At 49.9% G+C, this 16,299-nt stretch overlaps 2 protein-coding genes across 2 annotated transcripts; both read right to left on the bottom strand.

The window, feature by feature from the left end:
• Positions 1-4,391: 4,391 nt before the first annotated feature.
• LOC143158844 (antimicrobial peptide THP1-like) lies at positions 4,392-6,703 on the bottom strand. The gene is made up of 4 exons (XM_076335297.1): positions 6,641-6,703; positions 5,174-5,300; positions 4,673-4,712; positions 4,392-4,625 (listed from the first exon to the last, which is right to left on the bottom strand). Exons 1-4 carry the CDS (start codon positions 6,696-6,698, stop codon positions 4,509-4,511), a joined length of 342 nt encoding a protein of 113 aa, XP_076191412.1. The 5' UTR covers positions 6,699-6,703; the 3' UTR covers positions 4,392-4,508.
• Positions 6,704-13,304: 6,601 nt separating this feature from the next.
• On the bottom strand, positions 13,305-15,798 carry LOC143158845 (spheniscin-2). The gene is made up of 3 exons (XM_076335298.1): positions 15,712-15,798; positions 14,194-14,305; positions 13,305-13,417 (listed from the first exon to the last, which is right to left on the bottom strand). The coding sequence occupies exons 2-3, from the start codon at positions 14,273-14,275 to the stop codon at positions 13,305-13,307; spliced, it is 195 nt and encodes a 64-aa protein (XP_076191413.1). The 5' UTR covers positions 14,276-14,305; positions 15,712-15,798.
• Between the last annotated feature and the right edge of the window lie 501 nt (positions 15,799-16,299).

Genomic DNA, 16,299 nt, shown 5'->3' on the forward strand with positions numbered 1-16,299 from the left:
GTTCCCATGTCAAAGGGGGCTGAGAGGGTACTGTTGTCCCCCAGAGGGAACGTATCTAGAGGAGGCATCCAACATGCAACACGGCCATGCATTCAGGCAAAATCTCATGCTCCAGGCCTCTTCTCAGTGCATTTGCAGCAGCTAGATTATGTCCACCCTCAAAAAGCAGTTCAAAACTGATTGGGCAGATTTTAGAAAAATGCCTCTGAGTGTTTATTTCATTTTTTTTCTCTTTGGTGTAGGCTGTAGGCTTGCTCTCTATCTGATACTGCTAAGAGAAAAGCAAAGAGAATGCACAGGAGCCTTGGTTGAAAGCAAGTCCAGCACGCTGTATTAAGAGGGGAAAAAAAGACACCGGAACAGAGACAAAGCAGTGAAAATCTGTGCCTAGAAAACATCAGGGTGTTTTTAGTTGTCATCATGACAGAAGTCATAGGTTTTGCTGAGAAATGCAAGTGTACAAAGGAATTAGCTTACAAAGAACAGTTGCTGACTATTCCTTAACCAGCAGATAAGCACGATTATTATATTATATTATATTTATATTATATTATATTCACTTTTAGCCTAAATACGTTATGAAAATGTAACACCTAGCCTGCTGTTCCTTGTAGGATTTCCTACACTAAAGAGTGTTCAATGTTGTTAATGAACTATACCAAGAAGGTCCTTAGAAGATCTGATTTATGACATTTAAAATTACAGATTTTAATTTTTACAGTCCTCTAATAGACAGGACTTGCAAGAGTCTTCCACAACAGCACATGGAGACCAGGCAGAATATCACACAGCACTAGAAATGGCACTACTGCTAACGCTCAAGCAACTGAAGCCCTCCTCACCTGTCTGTTGGTTCTCCTGACTCTATTGACTGCGATGGGAGTCTAGCCACCACTGCGTCTGTAGTCACCCAAATTAAGTCAGAGGAACTGAATCCCCCCAGATGTGTTGCATGCGGTATATATTGTAGAAGATATGGTATACATACTTCACAGATCACATAATATTTGGTACTGAAATATTTCTTCTTGCCTCAGCCTCTCTCTTGCCTCCTGCAGTTCTGCCTGAACTTGTCCAAATGCTTCATATTGCCTCGAGTGGCACCGCTTGGCAATGTAACCTTTTACGGTTATCTCTGGGAATGAAGTGCACACCGTGGAAGTGAAGGACAGGAAACATCATTATTTCTCAACGTCAGGAGTTAGTGGGTAGCTGGCCACCAACTGCTGAGGTTTCTCTACAATTCAAAAGCTGAAATTTCTTGTTGATGCTTTTCAAGCCTTGACCTTTACCTTGACAAAAATTCTGGCCTCAGTATGTGGGATAATGCTTGCTATGAATGGCCAAATGTCACCCTTGTCCTAGTCCTTGTCCCTGGCAGCCACAGGCACCAGCAGCAGCAGATGTTTATGGAGGTCTGCACTGGGCAGTGTGTCCCTTGGGTGGGAACTACCCATCCTGGAGGCCCCAGGCTCCTCATCTTGCTCCAGCACACTGTAACCCTCCTTGTTAGAGGCCATGCTGGGAGCTGTGCTGTACCATGCCACATCCCACCACGCAGCAGGGCGGGACCTCCCTTGCCCTCATCAGCACTTGGGGTGATCCCATGGGCAACCCCCAACGAGACCTTTGTAGATCTTAGAGGGAAATAGATCTCCTAGGCTGGCTGTCCAGCTCCCCCTCAAGGTGGCATCTTGAAGGGGTCCCATGGATCAGATGGGTAGTCCTACAGGGAGTGAGCAGGGTGTCTTCTCCTCTTCACCCATCTGGAGACAACTTGAGGCTAGACTGGCTGCTCTCTGCCAGCGGGCTGACCTCACCCTTTCTACAACATGCCTCCGTGATTGTGATCCACCTGTGGGTAAATATGTGTGTGTATCCATGAACATGTGTGTTCATAAGAAGTGACTCTGGTTGTTCTGGTGAAGACTTCTCTTTCCAAGGAGGCCACCCTCAGCCATCGCCAACTTTCCAGCTGGGTATGCAGCACTTGGCAGAGATGCTAGGCTTCTGTTTGTTGGCATTTGCTTCCATCATGTTTCACTGGGTAACTTAATGCAGCTCCCGCTTGCTATGAAGATGGCTTTATGCTAACTCTTTATTTTTCCAAAACGCACCGCATTAAGGAAGTGTTTGCAATTTTGTCTTCAGGGAGATCATTGGACAGCAAAACTCTACCCAGTGATGGAGTTATGGGGCAGAAGGCTCAGAAGAGGTTTTCGTTTTCTGCCTTACTCAAAAAGCAGACTCACACATATCATCAGGAGGTACAGCACAGAGATACAGTTACTTCCCATCTTGACAAAGCTGAACGTCCCTCCTAGGGAAAGCCCCAAGCCATGGGAGCCCCGAGTCCAGGGGTCATCTCTCAGGAGACATACAGGGAATGTCCTGTGCTCAACCCACCCCTTTCAGAGGTTCAGCTCTCTGTTTTCAAAGCCAGGATTCACATGGAGCTGCTACGTGGCCTTGAGTAACAGTGCTGTGTAAGAAAGAGCTGTGATAAGCAGGACTCTCCCAAACATCACTTGAGAGCTGCTTTTAAGCTCGATTTCTTTTCCCTGGCCCTTGCTTGAGCTATTTGCTAGGTTTGATCGTGGCTGTACACCTTGCTGACCTGCCTCATTGCTGTGAAGCCAGATTTCCTTGGTGGAACAGCCTGGCCTCGCTGCTCCCTGACAAGTATTTTGGTCACATGCAGACCTGCGCACAGACAAACATACGTGTTCACCTGCAGCCGCAGCACAGCTTTGCGTCCTGGTTTGTAGAAGGGCTGAGGTTAGTGCCTGATAGCAGAGAGCAGCAGGGCTGGTCTCATATGGTCTCCAGATAGGAAAAGAGGAGGAGGCATCCTGTTTCTTCCCTGGAAACTGGGAAACTTTAAGATATAGGTTACCCTCAGCAAGCTTGCAGATGGCACCAAACTGGGAGGAGTGGCTGATACACCAGGGGGTTGTGTTGCCACCCAGAGGGACCTTGACACGCTGGGGAAATGGGCTGACAGGAACCTCACGAAGTTCAACATGGAAAAGTGCAACGTCCTGCACCTGGGGAGGAACAACCCCACGCACCAATTCATGCTGGGGGCCACCCAGCTGAAAAGTAGCTTTGCAGGAAAGGACCTGGGGGTCCTGGTGGACACCAGGCTGAACATGAGCCATCAATGGGCCCTTGCGGCAAGGAAGGTGTGCTGGTTTTGGCAGGGATAGAGTTAATTTTCTTCACAGTAGCTAGTATGGGGCTATGGTTTGGATTTGTGCTGGAAACAGTGTTGATAACACAGGGACGTTTTTTGTTATTGCTGAGCAGTGCTGACACAGAGTCAAGGCCTCTTCTGCTTCTCACCCCACCCCACCAGCGAGCAGGCTGGGGGGGGGCACAAGAAGCTGGGAGGGGACACAGCCGGGACAGCTGACCCCAACTGACCAGAGGGATATTCCACACCATATGGCGTCATGCTCAGCATATAAAGCTGGGGGAAGAAGAAGGAAGGGGGGGACGTTCAGAGTGATGGCGTTTGTCTTCCCAAGTCACCGTTACGCGTGATGGAGCCCTGCTTTCCTGGAGATGGCTGAACACCTGCCTGCCCATGGGAAGCAGTGAATGAAGCCCTTGTTTTGCTTTGTTTGCGTGTGTGGCTTTGCTTTACCTATTAAACTGTCTTTATCTCAACCCATGAGTTTTCTCACTTTTACCCTTCTGATTCTCTCCCCCATCCCACCAGGGGGGAGTGAGCGAGCGGCTGGGTGGGGCTTAGTTGCCGGCTGGGGTTAAACTAAGGTAGTTTAACCTGAAGGTAGCTTGGGCTGCATTAGACCAAGTATTGCCAGCAGGTCGAGGGAGGCGATCCTTCCCCTCTACTCATCGCTCGTGAGGTCACACCTGGAGTACCGTGTCCAGTTCTGGGCTCCCCAGTCCAAAACAGACATGGACACACTGGAGAGAGTCCAACGAAGGACAACCCAGATGATTAAAGGACTGGAGCATCTCTCCTATGAGGAAAGGCTGAGAGAGCTGGGACTATTCAGCCTGAAAAAAGAAGTCTCAGGGGTGATCTTATTAATGTATATAAATACCTGAAGGGAGAGTGCAAAGACGGAGCCAGGCTCTCTTCAGTGGCGCCCAGTGCCAGGACCAAAGGCCACGGGCACACAATGAAACACAGGAGGTTCCCTCTGAACATCAGGAAACACTTTTTCACTGTGAGCGCGACCGAGCGCTGGCACAGGTTGCCCAGAGAGGTTGTGGAGTCTCCATCCTTGGAGATATTCAAAAGCCGTCTGGATGTGGTCCTGGGCAACCGGCTCTCAGTGGCTCTGCTTGAGCAGGGGGGCTGGACCAGACGACCTCCAGAGGTTCCTTCCAGCATCAACCAGTCTGTGATTCTGTGAAACTACATGTCTTTATTAAAGCCAGGAAAAGCAGCCTCTGCCCAAATGACACCAGGCCCGTGACGGGATGTCTCCAGCCCATGAGCACCCAGCAGGAGCAGACTTCCACTCCCACTGTCACACCACCTGAGGACGGCAGAGACAGGAAGAGAAGAGGACATCAGGAGCCGGTTCCAGGAGCCAGAAGCGAAGGGGATGTCCTGCTCGGAAAGTCCAGGGATTCATCGCTATTTCCTGCATTAAAAAAGCACAATACGTGGTCACGGATATTTATTTCTTACGTTCCTTCTTTGTCTTCCTCCAGTCTCTCTGCCACTTCTCCTATTATAAAGACCTGTAGGGAATTACTGGACAACCCCTCCTCAGATAAACTCCAGTCCTTATTGCAGATGACTTGGACCTGTGCTTTCCTTAGTGGTTGCAGCCTTGAACCCAAGGCTCTTCAGAAATCTTAAGGAGATGGTGCTGTGCCCCACACCACACAAAGATCAAATTCCACTTTCCAACAGCATGGGAATGTCTTCATGAAAGCCGCCAGTCTGGTCTCATGGGGCTGAGGGGGACTGGGAAGATGCTGGCCGAATTTGGGCTTCTTCAGCCACACATAGGGCAGGTTCAAGCAGCTTTACCAAGGGACTTTAACCCCTCCTTCCCTGGCCTCTGCCTCTCAACATGAATGCTGGAGGGTATTATCCAGCAGTGTCCACGTAAAGAGAACAGCAGATCTATTTCAGCCAAGAAAGCAGAGGGCCAGTTCCTGAATGTTTGACTTTAGAACGTACCTTTTGCAGCAAACTATAAATATTGAACACCTTCCGAAGATGTGATGAGGGTGGTAGCATGTCAAAAAATTACAGAATCCCCCTTCTTGCTTGCATTGACCTTCATTTCCTGGAGCCAGAGATGCACCTGCACAGAGAAACAATTGAAAGGAAAAGATAATTTGGGAGAATATTCTGATTCCAGAGAATCCAGAATATGTGATTCCAGAAGGGCTGGCACTCCACTAGGATTTCAACACAGTTTGTGGGCCGAGTATTAAAATGACCATAATGGCACCTTCAACAGCAAGTTAACTACCTAGAAGGACTATCAGCTAAAGCCCTGTCCTGGTTTCGGCAGGGATAGAGTTAATTTCCTTCCTAGTAGCTGGTACAGTGTTTTGGATTTAGGATGAGAACAATGTTGATAACGCACTGATGTTGTAGTTGTTGCTGAGCAGTGCTTACACTAGCCAAGGACTTTTCAGCTTCCCATGCTCTACCGACTGAGCAGGCTGGAGGTGCACAAGAAGCTGGGAGGGGGCACAGCCAGGACAGCTGACCCCAACTGGCCAAAGGGACATTCCATACCATGGGACGTCATGCTCAGTACAGAAACTGGGGAAAGCTGGCCGGGGGGGCCGCTGCTCGGGGACTGGCTGGGCATCGGTCGGCGGGTGGTGAGCAACTGCATCATGCATCACTTGCTTTGTCTATTATTATTATTATTTATTATTATTATTATAATTTTATTTCAATTATTAAACTGTTTTTTATCTCAACCCACGAGTTTTTCTCACTTGTGCTCTTCCAATTCTCTCCCCCATCCCACTGGGTGGGGGGGAGTGAGCGAGCGGCTGCGTGGTGCTCAGTTGCCGACTGAGATTAAACCACGACAAGCCCTGAGGCACAGGTCACCCTGGCCATTTGTGGTACAAAGGGATATTTTCCATCCTCCCACTGTCCCTGCAGAAGGAGCAGCTCTTCCATAAAGCCTTGGCTAGGTCATCCAGCCTGGGGTAGAGGGCTTTGACATCTCAGAATCACACACGTCTAAGGGTCCTCAAAAGGCGCTAAGTAGCTGTGATTAGACAGCAGACTCCCCATCCATTTTTTGGGTGAGCAGGGTAGGCTGCACAGGCTGAGACTTCAGCGATTGCAATAAGAACTCATCCAGAGACACCCACCGGAGCAGCAGCTAAATGCCCAGGGTGGAGCCCAGAGCTCAATCCCTCCCTAACCTACAGAAGGAGCCAAGCTCTTATTCCTGGATGGCTGTCTCCACACCAGTCCCTCTACTCTCAGAGGAAGGGGCATTGTGAGAGCATCCTTTGGTATATCCCATTGCGTGACTTTTCATGCTGGAGCAAAGCCACAAAACCATTCCCTCCTTTGAGCATCTCTAAAAAATATGGTCACTTCCCAGGACATGGAAGACCTCGTTGATGGGGGTTCACACCTCACCCATCTCCCCTCTTCTCCTCTCACCTGCAGCACCCTGGACCAACGGGAGGAAGAAGGGAAAGAGCAGGTACAGGATCTTCATGGATGACACCCAGCCCAGGTCTTCACGGGGCTGCAGAGGGGAGACACCAAGGCAACAAGGGCACGGGGGACCCCAGGCAGTGCAGAAGCCTGGGCACAGTGGTATACCAAACTGCGGATGTGTTGTCCTGAACAAAAGAAGATGGTGTTGTCTGTAGCCTATTCACAAGAACAACGGCTACCTGTGCAACTTCATGAATAGCCCGCGAATAGTTCGGGAAGTTTCAGGCAGGGCAGTACCTAAACACATATTTTTCAGTTATCTTCCTTATGTTTTCTCCCAAGCACAGACTGTCAATCTTATGGCTGGTGATTCATGCTGTTTGAAGTAAAAAAGCAGCTGGTGCTATTTAGAGAATGCAGTCAGAAAACCTACCTTTGGAAGTACCTTGGGCCTTACGCATGGCACCCTTGTCTCTAAAACAGACCTAAATATGTTTCTAGGGAGACAGAATCAAAGGGATGGACTAGGTATGCCTCCAAGTATGCTCATCAGATAAGGGTTATGCCTAGTGCCTGTGCTCTCTTGCTTCTGCATCTCTTTACCAAAGGCCAAAGTAGAGAAGGTTTGCACACTTCGGAGATGCTTGTGCCAAAGCTGAACGCAAAAGCAACAGTAAAGCTACGGTCACAAAATGATTCTGTGCATCAGCTCCCCAGTTAGGAGAAAGACGGGAGAGAAGTGTCTCAGTGGCCAAAGGAAAACACGACCTTTCGAGTTAACTGAAGGCTGAAAGAATGGAAATTCTCTGTACTGCTGCATATAAAGTGGCTCCTCCCTGTAAGTTACAGAGTTCCCATTTCCCCAGAATGCAAGATCCTGGTATCCCTCTTCAAACGCCACAGAAACTTTCCAATCTTTCCTGTGCTGGGGAAACCCCAGATCCAGCTTCAGTAGATTCCAAGCTCTAATGGGAAGGAATTCATATTTTCAATTTACTTTTTTCCCTAAAAAACTCAGATGACGTCATTATGTGAACAGATATATCCAACAGTTTGTCATTTAGGCGGTTCCACTATGATGGGACTTGAACAGAGAGACTGAATGGGTGGCCAACCTGAAAGAGACCCCATAGTTACTTGCCTCACGAGGGAAGGTCTTGGTCTTCGGGCAGCAACAAACGCACCAGGAATCACTTGCGTCCAGATGCCCTTGGGGTCAGGGAATACCACTTTGCCCAAAACACCCCAGTTTTATACCACTGCTGGTGGGTGAGACATGCTTGTTCCCATGGCCACATCTCCCCTTGGCCAATCAGAAAGTGACCCATCTGCGTGGGGATGGTGGGGTGGCACCTCGTTCCTCCCTGTGGCAATGGGAGAGGCTGAGGTGCCTCCTGGGGGTTGTTGCAATCTTCACCGTTATCCTCATGCAACACATCTTGTGACACCCCGCTACACAGCGGGCACATGGGCTGTGGTGGCTCGGCATGAACTGCCTGGACTTTGCTTGGTACAGACAGCAGCAACCAGTCTCAAAAAAGCAGATAAGGTTTCCCTCCTTGTCTCCTCCAATCTGACAAAATAATCAGCTAGCATGGGATGTGCAAGAGCATGAGGAGTATTATAAACCTTCTTACCTTTCCAAATCATAAGAAGGGCTTTATCTTTGCTTGTATTTGAAGTTTCATCAGGTGTTTTGGAAATAACATATTGATTGCTGCATGCATTTATGAGCTGATGTTCAAATGCATACATATATCAACATCTCCAGTTCACTGCTTCCATGTAAGTCATGTCATATCATGGGTAACAGAAAATATCATTTATCCATTGGTCTTTCTCCTTTTCTTGCTGTTTCTCCTCTATATGAAACTACATTGAACTCACGGGGTGACTTTCCACACCACCATCAGTCTTGTTCAAGATGTTCTGCGCAAAGGGGCCCATGAGACAGTGGAACAGCTTCACGCTGCTGAGATAAAGGGTGTTCACGACTGCTAAATGTGTTTGACTGCTAAATGTTCAGTTAAACGATACATGGATGAACGTAAAGGAAATTATCCTGGACAGTCAGTGGGGACCTGCTGTGCTGGGTACAGGACCTGGACAGCAGTGTGGGAGCTGCTGGCGGATGTGAGGAAAGACCCTAGCTGATGTGAACACAGCTTTTGGGGTTGTACAGATCCCCACTCACTCCTACAACCCTCCCACAGGAATTTATGTCACAGGAGACTGGGCTACTTTGAATCCAGCAGGGATTCAGCTTCAGGACGAGGGCAGAGATGCCCTGGGAGCAAATGCAGGCGTCGGCCCCATGGCTCTGGGAAGGGCTGCACACCCAGCGTGGAAGCAGAAAATGGGGAAGTCAGGGATGGAGTGCTGAGGGTGATCTGCCTCCTTGGAATGGAAAGGATTCAGTAAAACAGCCAGGGTCACTGGTTGCTGACATACTTGTGTGCATGGACACAAATATACAGGGCAGAGGTCTGCACTTGCAGAAAGGTTGAGGTCACTGGCTGTTGATGGAGAACAGCGTTGCAGTCCCAGTTTGTCTGAGGCAGGCAGAGAGGAGAAGACACCCTGCTTTCTCCATGCTGGACTACACTTCTGGACATTTCCAGGTTGTGATCCTTGGGACCCATTGGAGAGGTCACCTTGAGGAGGAGCTGGACAGCCAGGCTGCGAGACCTGTGTCCTGGTTTCAGCAGGGATAGAGTTAATTTCCTTCCTAGTAGCTGGTACAGTGCTGTGTTTTGGATTTAGGGTGAGAACAATGTTGATAACACACTGATGTTTTAGTTGTTGCTAGGTAGTGTTTACACTAGTCAAGGACTTTTCAGCTTCCCATGCTCTACTGACTGAACAGGCTGGAGGTGCACAAGAAGCTGGGAGGGGGCACAGCCAGGACAGCTGACCCAAACTGGCCAAAGGGATATTCCATACCATGTGACGTCATGCTCAGTATATAAAGCTGGGGGAAGAAGAAGGAAGGGGGGGACGTTTGGAGTGATGGCGTTTGTCTTCCCAAGTCACCGTTACGCGTGATGGAGCCCTGCTTTCCTGGAGATGGCTGAACACCTGCCTGCCCATGGGAAGTAGTGAATGAATTCCTTGTTCTGCTTTGCTTGCGTGTGTGGCTTCTGCTTTACCTATTAAACTGCCTTTATCTCAACCCATGAGTTTTCTCACTTTTACCCTTCCGATTCTCTCCCCCATCCCACCGGGGGGGAGTGAGCGAGCGGCTGCGTGGTGCTTAGTTGCCGGCTGAGGTTAAACCACGACAGTCCTTTTTGGTGCCCAATGTGGGGCTCGAAGGGTTCGAGATAATGACAGGTTTGATTGGAATGTGCTAGATCGAATTTATACCTGTTATAGCTGTTTAGCTATTAATTGGCAGGCTCCTGTGCTTGCCATGGGGCTTGCTTGCCTTACTGTATATTAGAGTCCAATGCTCGTTAGTGGCTGTTTTTTGCTTTCACTGCTTGCTGTACTGCTGTACTGCTTATCATCGTATTCTGCTGTGCCTGGGAACATTTTGATAACGCAATGGCGATGTGCCTGGGCTGGCAGATGGCCAGGGCATCCCTGCTGTTTCTGTGCTGCTGTACTGGACAGGCTGGAACTCCAGCGTGAACTCGAGTCGAAGGGACTGTGACCTGTGGATGAGTCCATGCGGGAGCAGGACACCCCAAAGCGTCTGTGGCCGTGGATAAGCCCATGCCAGAGCAGGTACATCTCGAAGCGTCTGTGGCCGCGGTTACGTTTGTGCTACAGCAGGTTTACTTCTGAAGGGACGGTGGCTGCGAGTAAGGCCACGCTCGAGCAGGTATATCTCTGAAGACATTGTGGCCCATGGAGAAGGCTGTGCTGGAACAGGTGCATCTCAAAGTGACTGTGGATAAGTCTATGCCGCAGCAGGCGTACCCCTGGAGAGACTGTGGCTCATAGATAAGGCTCCACTTGGAGCAGGTACTACCCTAAGGGACTGCAGTCTGTGGATAAGTCCAAGCCAGAGCAGGGGCAAGGGGAGGAGTTTATTGCAATGTTAAACCCTATGGTTTAATCTGAAGGGACCAGGGGTGGAGATTGTAATGGAAACACCTTTAAATTGTTGTAACCCATGATTTGAGTTGCATGTTATAGGAATTACTATAGCAGAAACCCCTTGTTGCTAGCCAGGCTAGGAGCAAGGGGAGGAGTTCATTGCAATGTTAAACCCTATAACCTGGCCCAAAGGGACCAGGGGTGGAGATTGTAATGGAAATACCTTTAAATTGTTGTAACCCATGATTTGAGTTGCGTGTTATAGGAATTACTATAGCAGGAACCACCCGAACAAGTGGAGGACAAGCCTTACAAGAAGCAGTGCAAGTGCAGCAGTGACCTGACCTGAGCTGGCTTTGGTACCCAGTAACTCCACGCAACACACCACCTCTCCTGTCCTGAGTGACCACCATCACAGATGGAGCCCAAGGTCACGGACTAAATGAACTCAATGGATATTTCATGGACATTTCTGGACATTTTACAGACATTCCACAAGGGTGGTCCATAGACTAAGGGAATGATATCTGTGTGTTATATCAAAGGATGGAAAGCGGGGTGGTTGGTTAATGAGGTTGCACTGGAAAATATGGGACTTGAGCATGACATAGATGGTATAGAATAAGGGGTGGATACTGTCCTGGTTTCAGCAGGGATAGAGTTAATTTCCTTCCTAGTAGCTGGTACAGTGCTGTGTTTTGGATTTAGGGTGAGAACAATGTTGATAACACACTGATGTTTTAGTTGTTGCTAGGTAGTGTTTACACTAGTCAAGGACTTTTCAGCTTCCCATGCTCTACTGACTGAACAGGCTGGAGGTGCACAAGAAGCTAGGAGGGGGCACAGCCAAGACAGCTGACCGAGAACTGGCCAAAGGGATATTCCATACCATGTGACGTCATGCTCAGCATATAAAGCTGAGGGAAGAAGAAGGAAGGGGGGGACGTTTGGAGTGATGGCGTTTGTCTTCCCAAGTAACCGTTACGCGTGATGGAGCCCTGCTTTCCTGGAGATGGCTGAACACCTGCCTGCCCATGGGAAGTAGTGAATGAATTCCTTGTTCTGCTTTGCTTGCGTGTGTGGCTTCTGCTTTACCTATTAAACTGCCTTTATCTCAACCCATGAGTTTTCTCACTTTTACCCTTCCGATTCTCTCCCCCATCCCACCGGGGGGGAGTGAGCGAGCGGCTGCGTGGTGCTTAGTTGCCGGCTGAGGTTAAACCACGACAACCTGCTTCCCTCCAAGGCCTGTAAACCTCTCCCTGGGGGCTGTCTGTGGGATCAGACTCCTCCAGGAGGGCTGTGGCAGGGACAGAGGCTGTGGGGCTGGTAGAGGGGTTGGTGTTGTGGGGCTGGCAGCAGGGAGGGAGCTGAGCGGGGACTGCTTTGTAATGCTCAGCCCCACTGCAGATGAGGGAGATGGAGGTCCCATCCCACTGTGTGGTGGGACCTCTGGGGCCTCTGGGATGGGTCAGGTGGGCAGGTCCGGCCATGCCCACCCAAGGGACACACCACCCAGCACAGCCCTGCGCATGAAACTGTGGCTGCTAGGGACAAGGGACACTCGTGACCGGCAGGACCAGGACAGGTCTCCCGCTTCCCAGGAGGGAGCAGCTGCAGAGCAGCTTCATCACACCCACAGCAAACACCCCGGCCTGGCAGGGACTGCCAGGCTCGGTATCCCCACGTGGCTGCCAGGCAAGAGCATCCCTGGGGACAGCCACGGTGGTGACCCTCAGCATTCCCAGGCGCTTCTCCTGCCACCAGCCCACAGCCACCCCCAGAGTGAGCAGGCACGGCACACCCTCCGTCACGAGGAAACAGCCACACGTCCCACCCGCTGCAATGCCAAACTGCTCGTCTTTATTCAAGCCGGGAAAAGCAGCCTCTGCCCAAACGACACCAGGTCCGTGACGGGATGTTTTCAGCCCACGAGCGCTCAGGCACCCAGCAGGAGCAGTGCTTCCACTCCTTCTGTCACACCACCTGGCGATGGCAGAGGCAGGGAGGGGAGAGGACATCAGGAGATGTTTCCAGGAGCCAGAAGCAAAGGGGACATCCTGCTCGGAAAGTTCAGGGTCTCAACCCCAGACACTGTACAAAGAAAGCAGACAAGCATGTCACCTGTTGTAACTTTTCTCTTCCTCCCACTCTCTCCCACCTGCCCTGCGATGACGAGCAAGTCTATGGTGCAAGAGAATCCAGCTCAACGGAGGTGAGGTTCAGTCCTTATTGCAGACAGTTTGGACCCATGTTATCTTAGTGTTGGCAGCCCCGACTCCAAGTCTATGCAGATGCAGCAAAACCAGGATCATGTCCTCAATGCTGTCCAAGGACAGTGAATGCTTCACTCTTTGCTAGCTTGGGAGAGCCCTCTGCAAAGTCTGAATGAGTCTCAGGGGACTGAAGGAGAGTGGGGAGGCACTGGCTGACCTTGGGCTCCTTGAGCCCCACAGCAGGCAGGTCCAAACCCACAAGGGCTTTTCCCTTCCTTCTTGGGCCTCTCCCACAAAGCATAAATGCAGGAGAGAATTTACCAGACATTGGCTAGAAAGAAATTTTTAACACATATTTCTGTGGACAAAGGAGGAAACTATTTCCTCAGCCAGGAATCTAGACCTTACCGTCTGCAGCACTGGACAAATCTTGAACATCTTCCAATAGGTATTGAAGGGAAGCGGCAGCGTCCACGAGCACAGAACCCTCTTCTTAGTCTGCATAGGCCAAAGCTTCCTGTTTCCATGGGGAATGATACACACAAAACAATTAAAGTGATAATCTGATATAGCAGTGTGTGGTTACAGACAGGCTGATGCTCCCCATGCATTTCATGCCAATATATGGGCTCATCTTCAACCTCACCGTAGCCACATCTTCAATAGCAACGTGTCTCACCTAGAAGGACTCTTTCACTCTAAAGTGGGTGCACACAAGAACAGACAGTGGGAAGGACTAGCATGAGGTCGAGGAAGAGCCATGTTGTCTCCCCAGCTACGTGTCCACCGCTGTCTGGACCAGCAGAGCTGGCAAGCAGGGCACTCCTCGCATCCCACATCCCTGTCCTGGCTGCACCCTGCCTTTGAGTGTCCTCTGATGGAAAGTCCTTGCCCAGCCCTTGCAGGGATCATGCCTTGGGGTAACGAGGTTTTCGGACACTCAGCTGAGACACCACTAAACGAGAAGGGACAGCTTTGTGCCCCAGGCAACCCACCGAGCCAACAACCCCCTGGGGCTCTCTCCCATCCCTGCACAGGGCAGAAGATCATCCAGAGACACCCAAAGAGGAACAACTGGGTGGAGGGTTGGAGCATGAAACCAAACCCCTTCCTGACCCATGGAAGAAGCCAGGCTTCTATTTCCAGGGGCTCTCTCCACCCCCAGTCAATATCCTCTTGGAAGGGCACTCGGAAAACACCCTTTCCTCAATCCCCCCTAATCTTTGCATCACTAACTAATGTGGTCACTTCACGGGACATGGAAAACCCCACTGATGGGGGCTCACACCTCACCCATCTCTGCTCTTCCCCTCTCATCTGCAGCACTCTGGATCAACAGGAGGAAGAAGGGGAAGAGCAGGTACAGGATCTTCATGGCTGACGCCTGTCCTGGGTCTTCACGGGGCTGCAGAGGGGAGACACCAAGGCAATAAGGACATGGAAGACCCCAGGCAGTGCAGAAGCCTGGGCACTGTGGTATACCAAACTGCAGAGGGGCTACCTCCAACTAAAGTAGATGATGTTTCCTCTACTTTTCTCTTAAGAACAATTCTTAGATCTGTTACCACCCTGCATATCTTGGGAGCATTTCATGGTGTCTCAATCTCTTGGAAATTGATTACCTAAGCTGATGCTTTTCTATTAACTTTCTCAAAGGTCTTCCATAGACCTTCCCCAAAGCACAGACTGCGGTTCTCAGGGCCAACTGTTGCTAGTTCAATCAAAACAACGTCCAGTGAAATTTGGAAAACGCAGATATAAAATTGCCATTGAAAGTTATGGAACTAATGAACTTTTACTCCCTCATGCTTCATGTATCAAACACTTTTCTAATTAACAAAATACATATATATTCCCTGATTGCTGGAAAGACCCAAATCTCCAGGGTTCTCTGACGGTGCTAAATTCCTATGGCCTGAAACAGTCTGTCTCCAGAGTTGTCCCCAACCAAGGAATGAATCATGACATGATTTCAAGCAGATCAGAATTACTGCTTGTGACTTTCCTCTCTCATTTCTGTCTCTCCTTAACCAAAGGCCAGAGCAGAGAAGGTTTGCACATCAGGAGATGCTCGTCCCAACACTCAATACCACGCCCATAGTCAGACTACAGGAAAGAAAGGATCCAGGCTCTGGAATTTAGGGAAATGCATGTGTATGGATATGTCATGCTATATGAAGGGTTAGCTAGTGCTCTCCATTACCTCAGCCAGTCCAAAGTTGGCTGCCCAAAACACCCTGCCCAATCACCTCTGCTTTCCTGGGCTCAGGAAAGTCCTCCCAGCTTGTCTTGGGAGTGCCCATCCTCAACTCAAGACCATTCCCAGGCTTCCCAGCAAAGACATTCCCTAGCCCCACACTTACTGCCCCTGTGCAGCACCAACCCAGGGAGAAGCAAGAGGGCAGGGGAGTGTCTTGGTGGCCAAAATGGAAACACAAATCAACCTTTTGAGTTAACTGAAAACCTGAAAGGATGGGAAATCTCCATACTGCTGTGGGAAAAGTATCTCCTTACTTTGCTGAGGAAAGTCCCCATTCTCCCGGAACAGAAGATCTCAGGGCCCCTCCTCAAGCATCAAGACGCCTTTCCAGTCTCTCTTGTAGTTAGGAAACCTTAGTTCCAGCTTCCACATGTTCTGGGCTCTTAGACTCATATGAATGTTTTTATTCTCTTTCCTAGGCATCTCTGATGGCCTAGTTATATGCATGGATACTTCCAGCAGTTTGTCGTTTAGATGATTCTAGGGTGATAGGGCTTGATCAGAGAAGATGAATGGACAGTTTTCCAGAAAGAGACCCCGCAGTTACCTACCTGATGAAGGTCTTGGTGTTCAGGCAGTAACAAACCCAACAGGAATCGGTTGTGTACAGATGCCCTTGGGTCCAAGGAGTACTCTTTTGTCCAAAACACGCTGGTTTTATACCATTGCTGGTGCATGGGACATGCACTTATTCCTGCTGACACATCTCCCCTTGGCCAATCAGAAAGTGACCCATCTGCGTGGGGATGATGGGGTGGCACTTTATCCCTCTCTGAGGCAATGGGAGAGGCTGAGGTGCCTCCTGGGGGTTGTTGCAATCTTCACCGTTATCCTCATGCAACACATCTTGTGACACCCCGCTGCGCAGCGGGCGCGTGTGCTGCGGTGGCTCGGCATGAACTGCCTGGGATGGACAAAGCAGACTGGCTGGTGTAGACACCAGTAGCAACCAGTCCCATAGAAGGATAAAATATTTGTCTCTTCCTTTCCTCCCAGTTTACTTGGTAAACAGGTAGTGTGTGACATGGAGGATCATACAAAATATTTTACTTTTCTCTCCTTTTAACCCTGAAAGAACAGCTTCATCCTTGCCAAGGTGATTTGCATTTGACATGCCAAGAAGTGACAAGCGTGAGGCT

Source organism: Aptenodytes patagonicus, chromosome 3 (assembly GCF_965638725.1).
Source record: "Aptenodytes patagonicus chromosome 3, bAptPat1.pri.cur, whole genome shotgun sequence".
Classification (NCBI taxonomy): domain Eukaryota; kingdom Metazoa; phylum Chordata; class Aves; order Sphenisciformes; family Spheniscidae; genus Aptenodytes; species Aptenodytes patagonicus.

Excerpts from the sequence above, each read along its gene's own strand:
- LOC143158844 (XM_076335297.1), bottom strand. The coding sequence starts at position 6,698 with ATGAAGATCCTGTACCTGCTCTTTCCCTTCTTCCTCCCGTTGGTCCAG. Across the intron at positions 5,301-6,640 it reads GTTGGTCCAGGGTGCTGCAG|GTGCATCTCTGGCTCCAGGA; the intron begins GTGAGAGGAGAA and ends TTCTCTGTGCAG. Across the intron at positions 4,713-5,173 it reads TTTATAGTTTGCTGCAAAAG|GAGAAGTGGCAGAGAGACTG; the intron begins GTACGTTCTAAA and ends TCTTTATAATAG.
- LOC143158845 (XM_076335298.1), bottom strand. The coding sequence starts at position 14,275 with ATGAAGATCCTGTACCTGCTCTTCCCCTTCTTCCTCCTGTTGATCCAG. Across the intron at positions 13,418-14,193 it reads GAGGGGAAGAGCAGAGATGG|GAAGCTTTGGCCTATGCAGA; the intron begins GTGAGGTGTGAG and ends CCATGGAAACAG.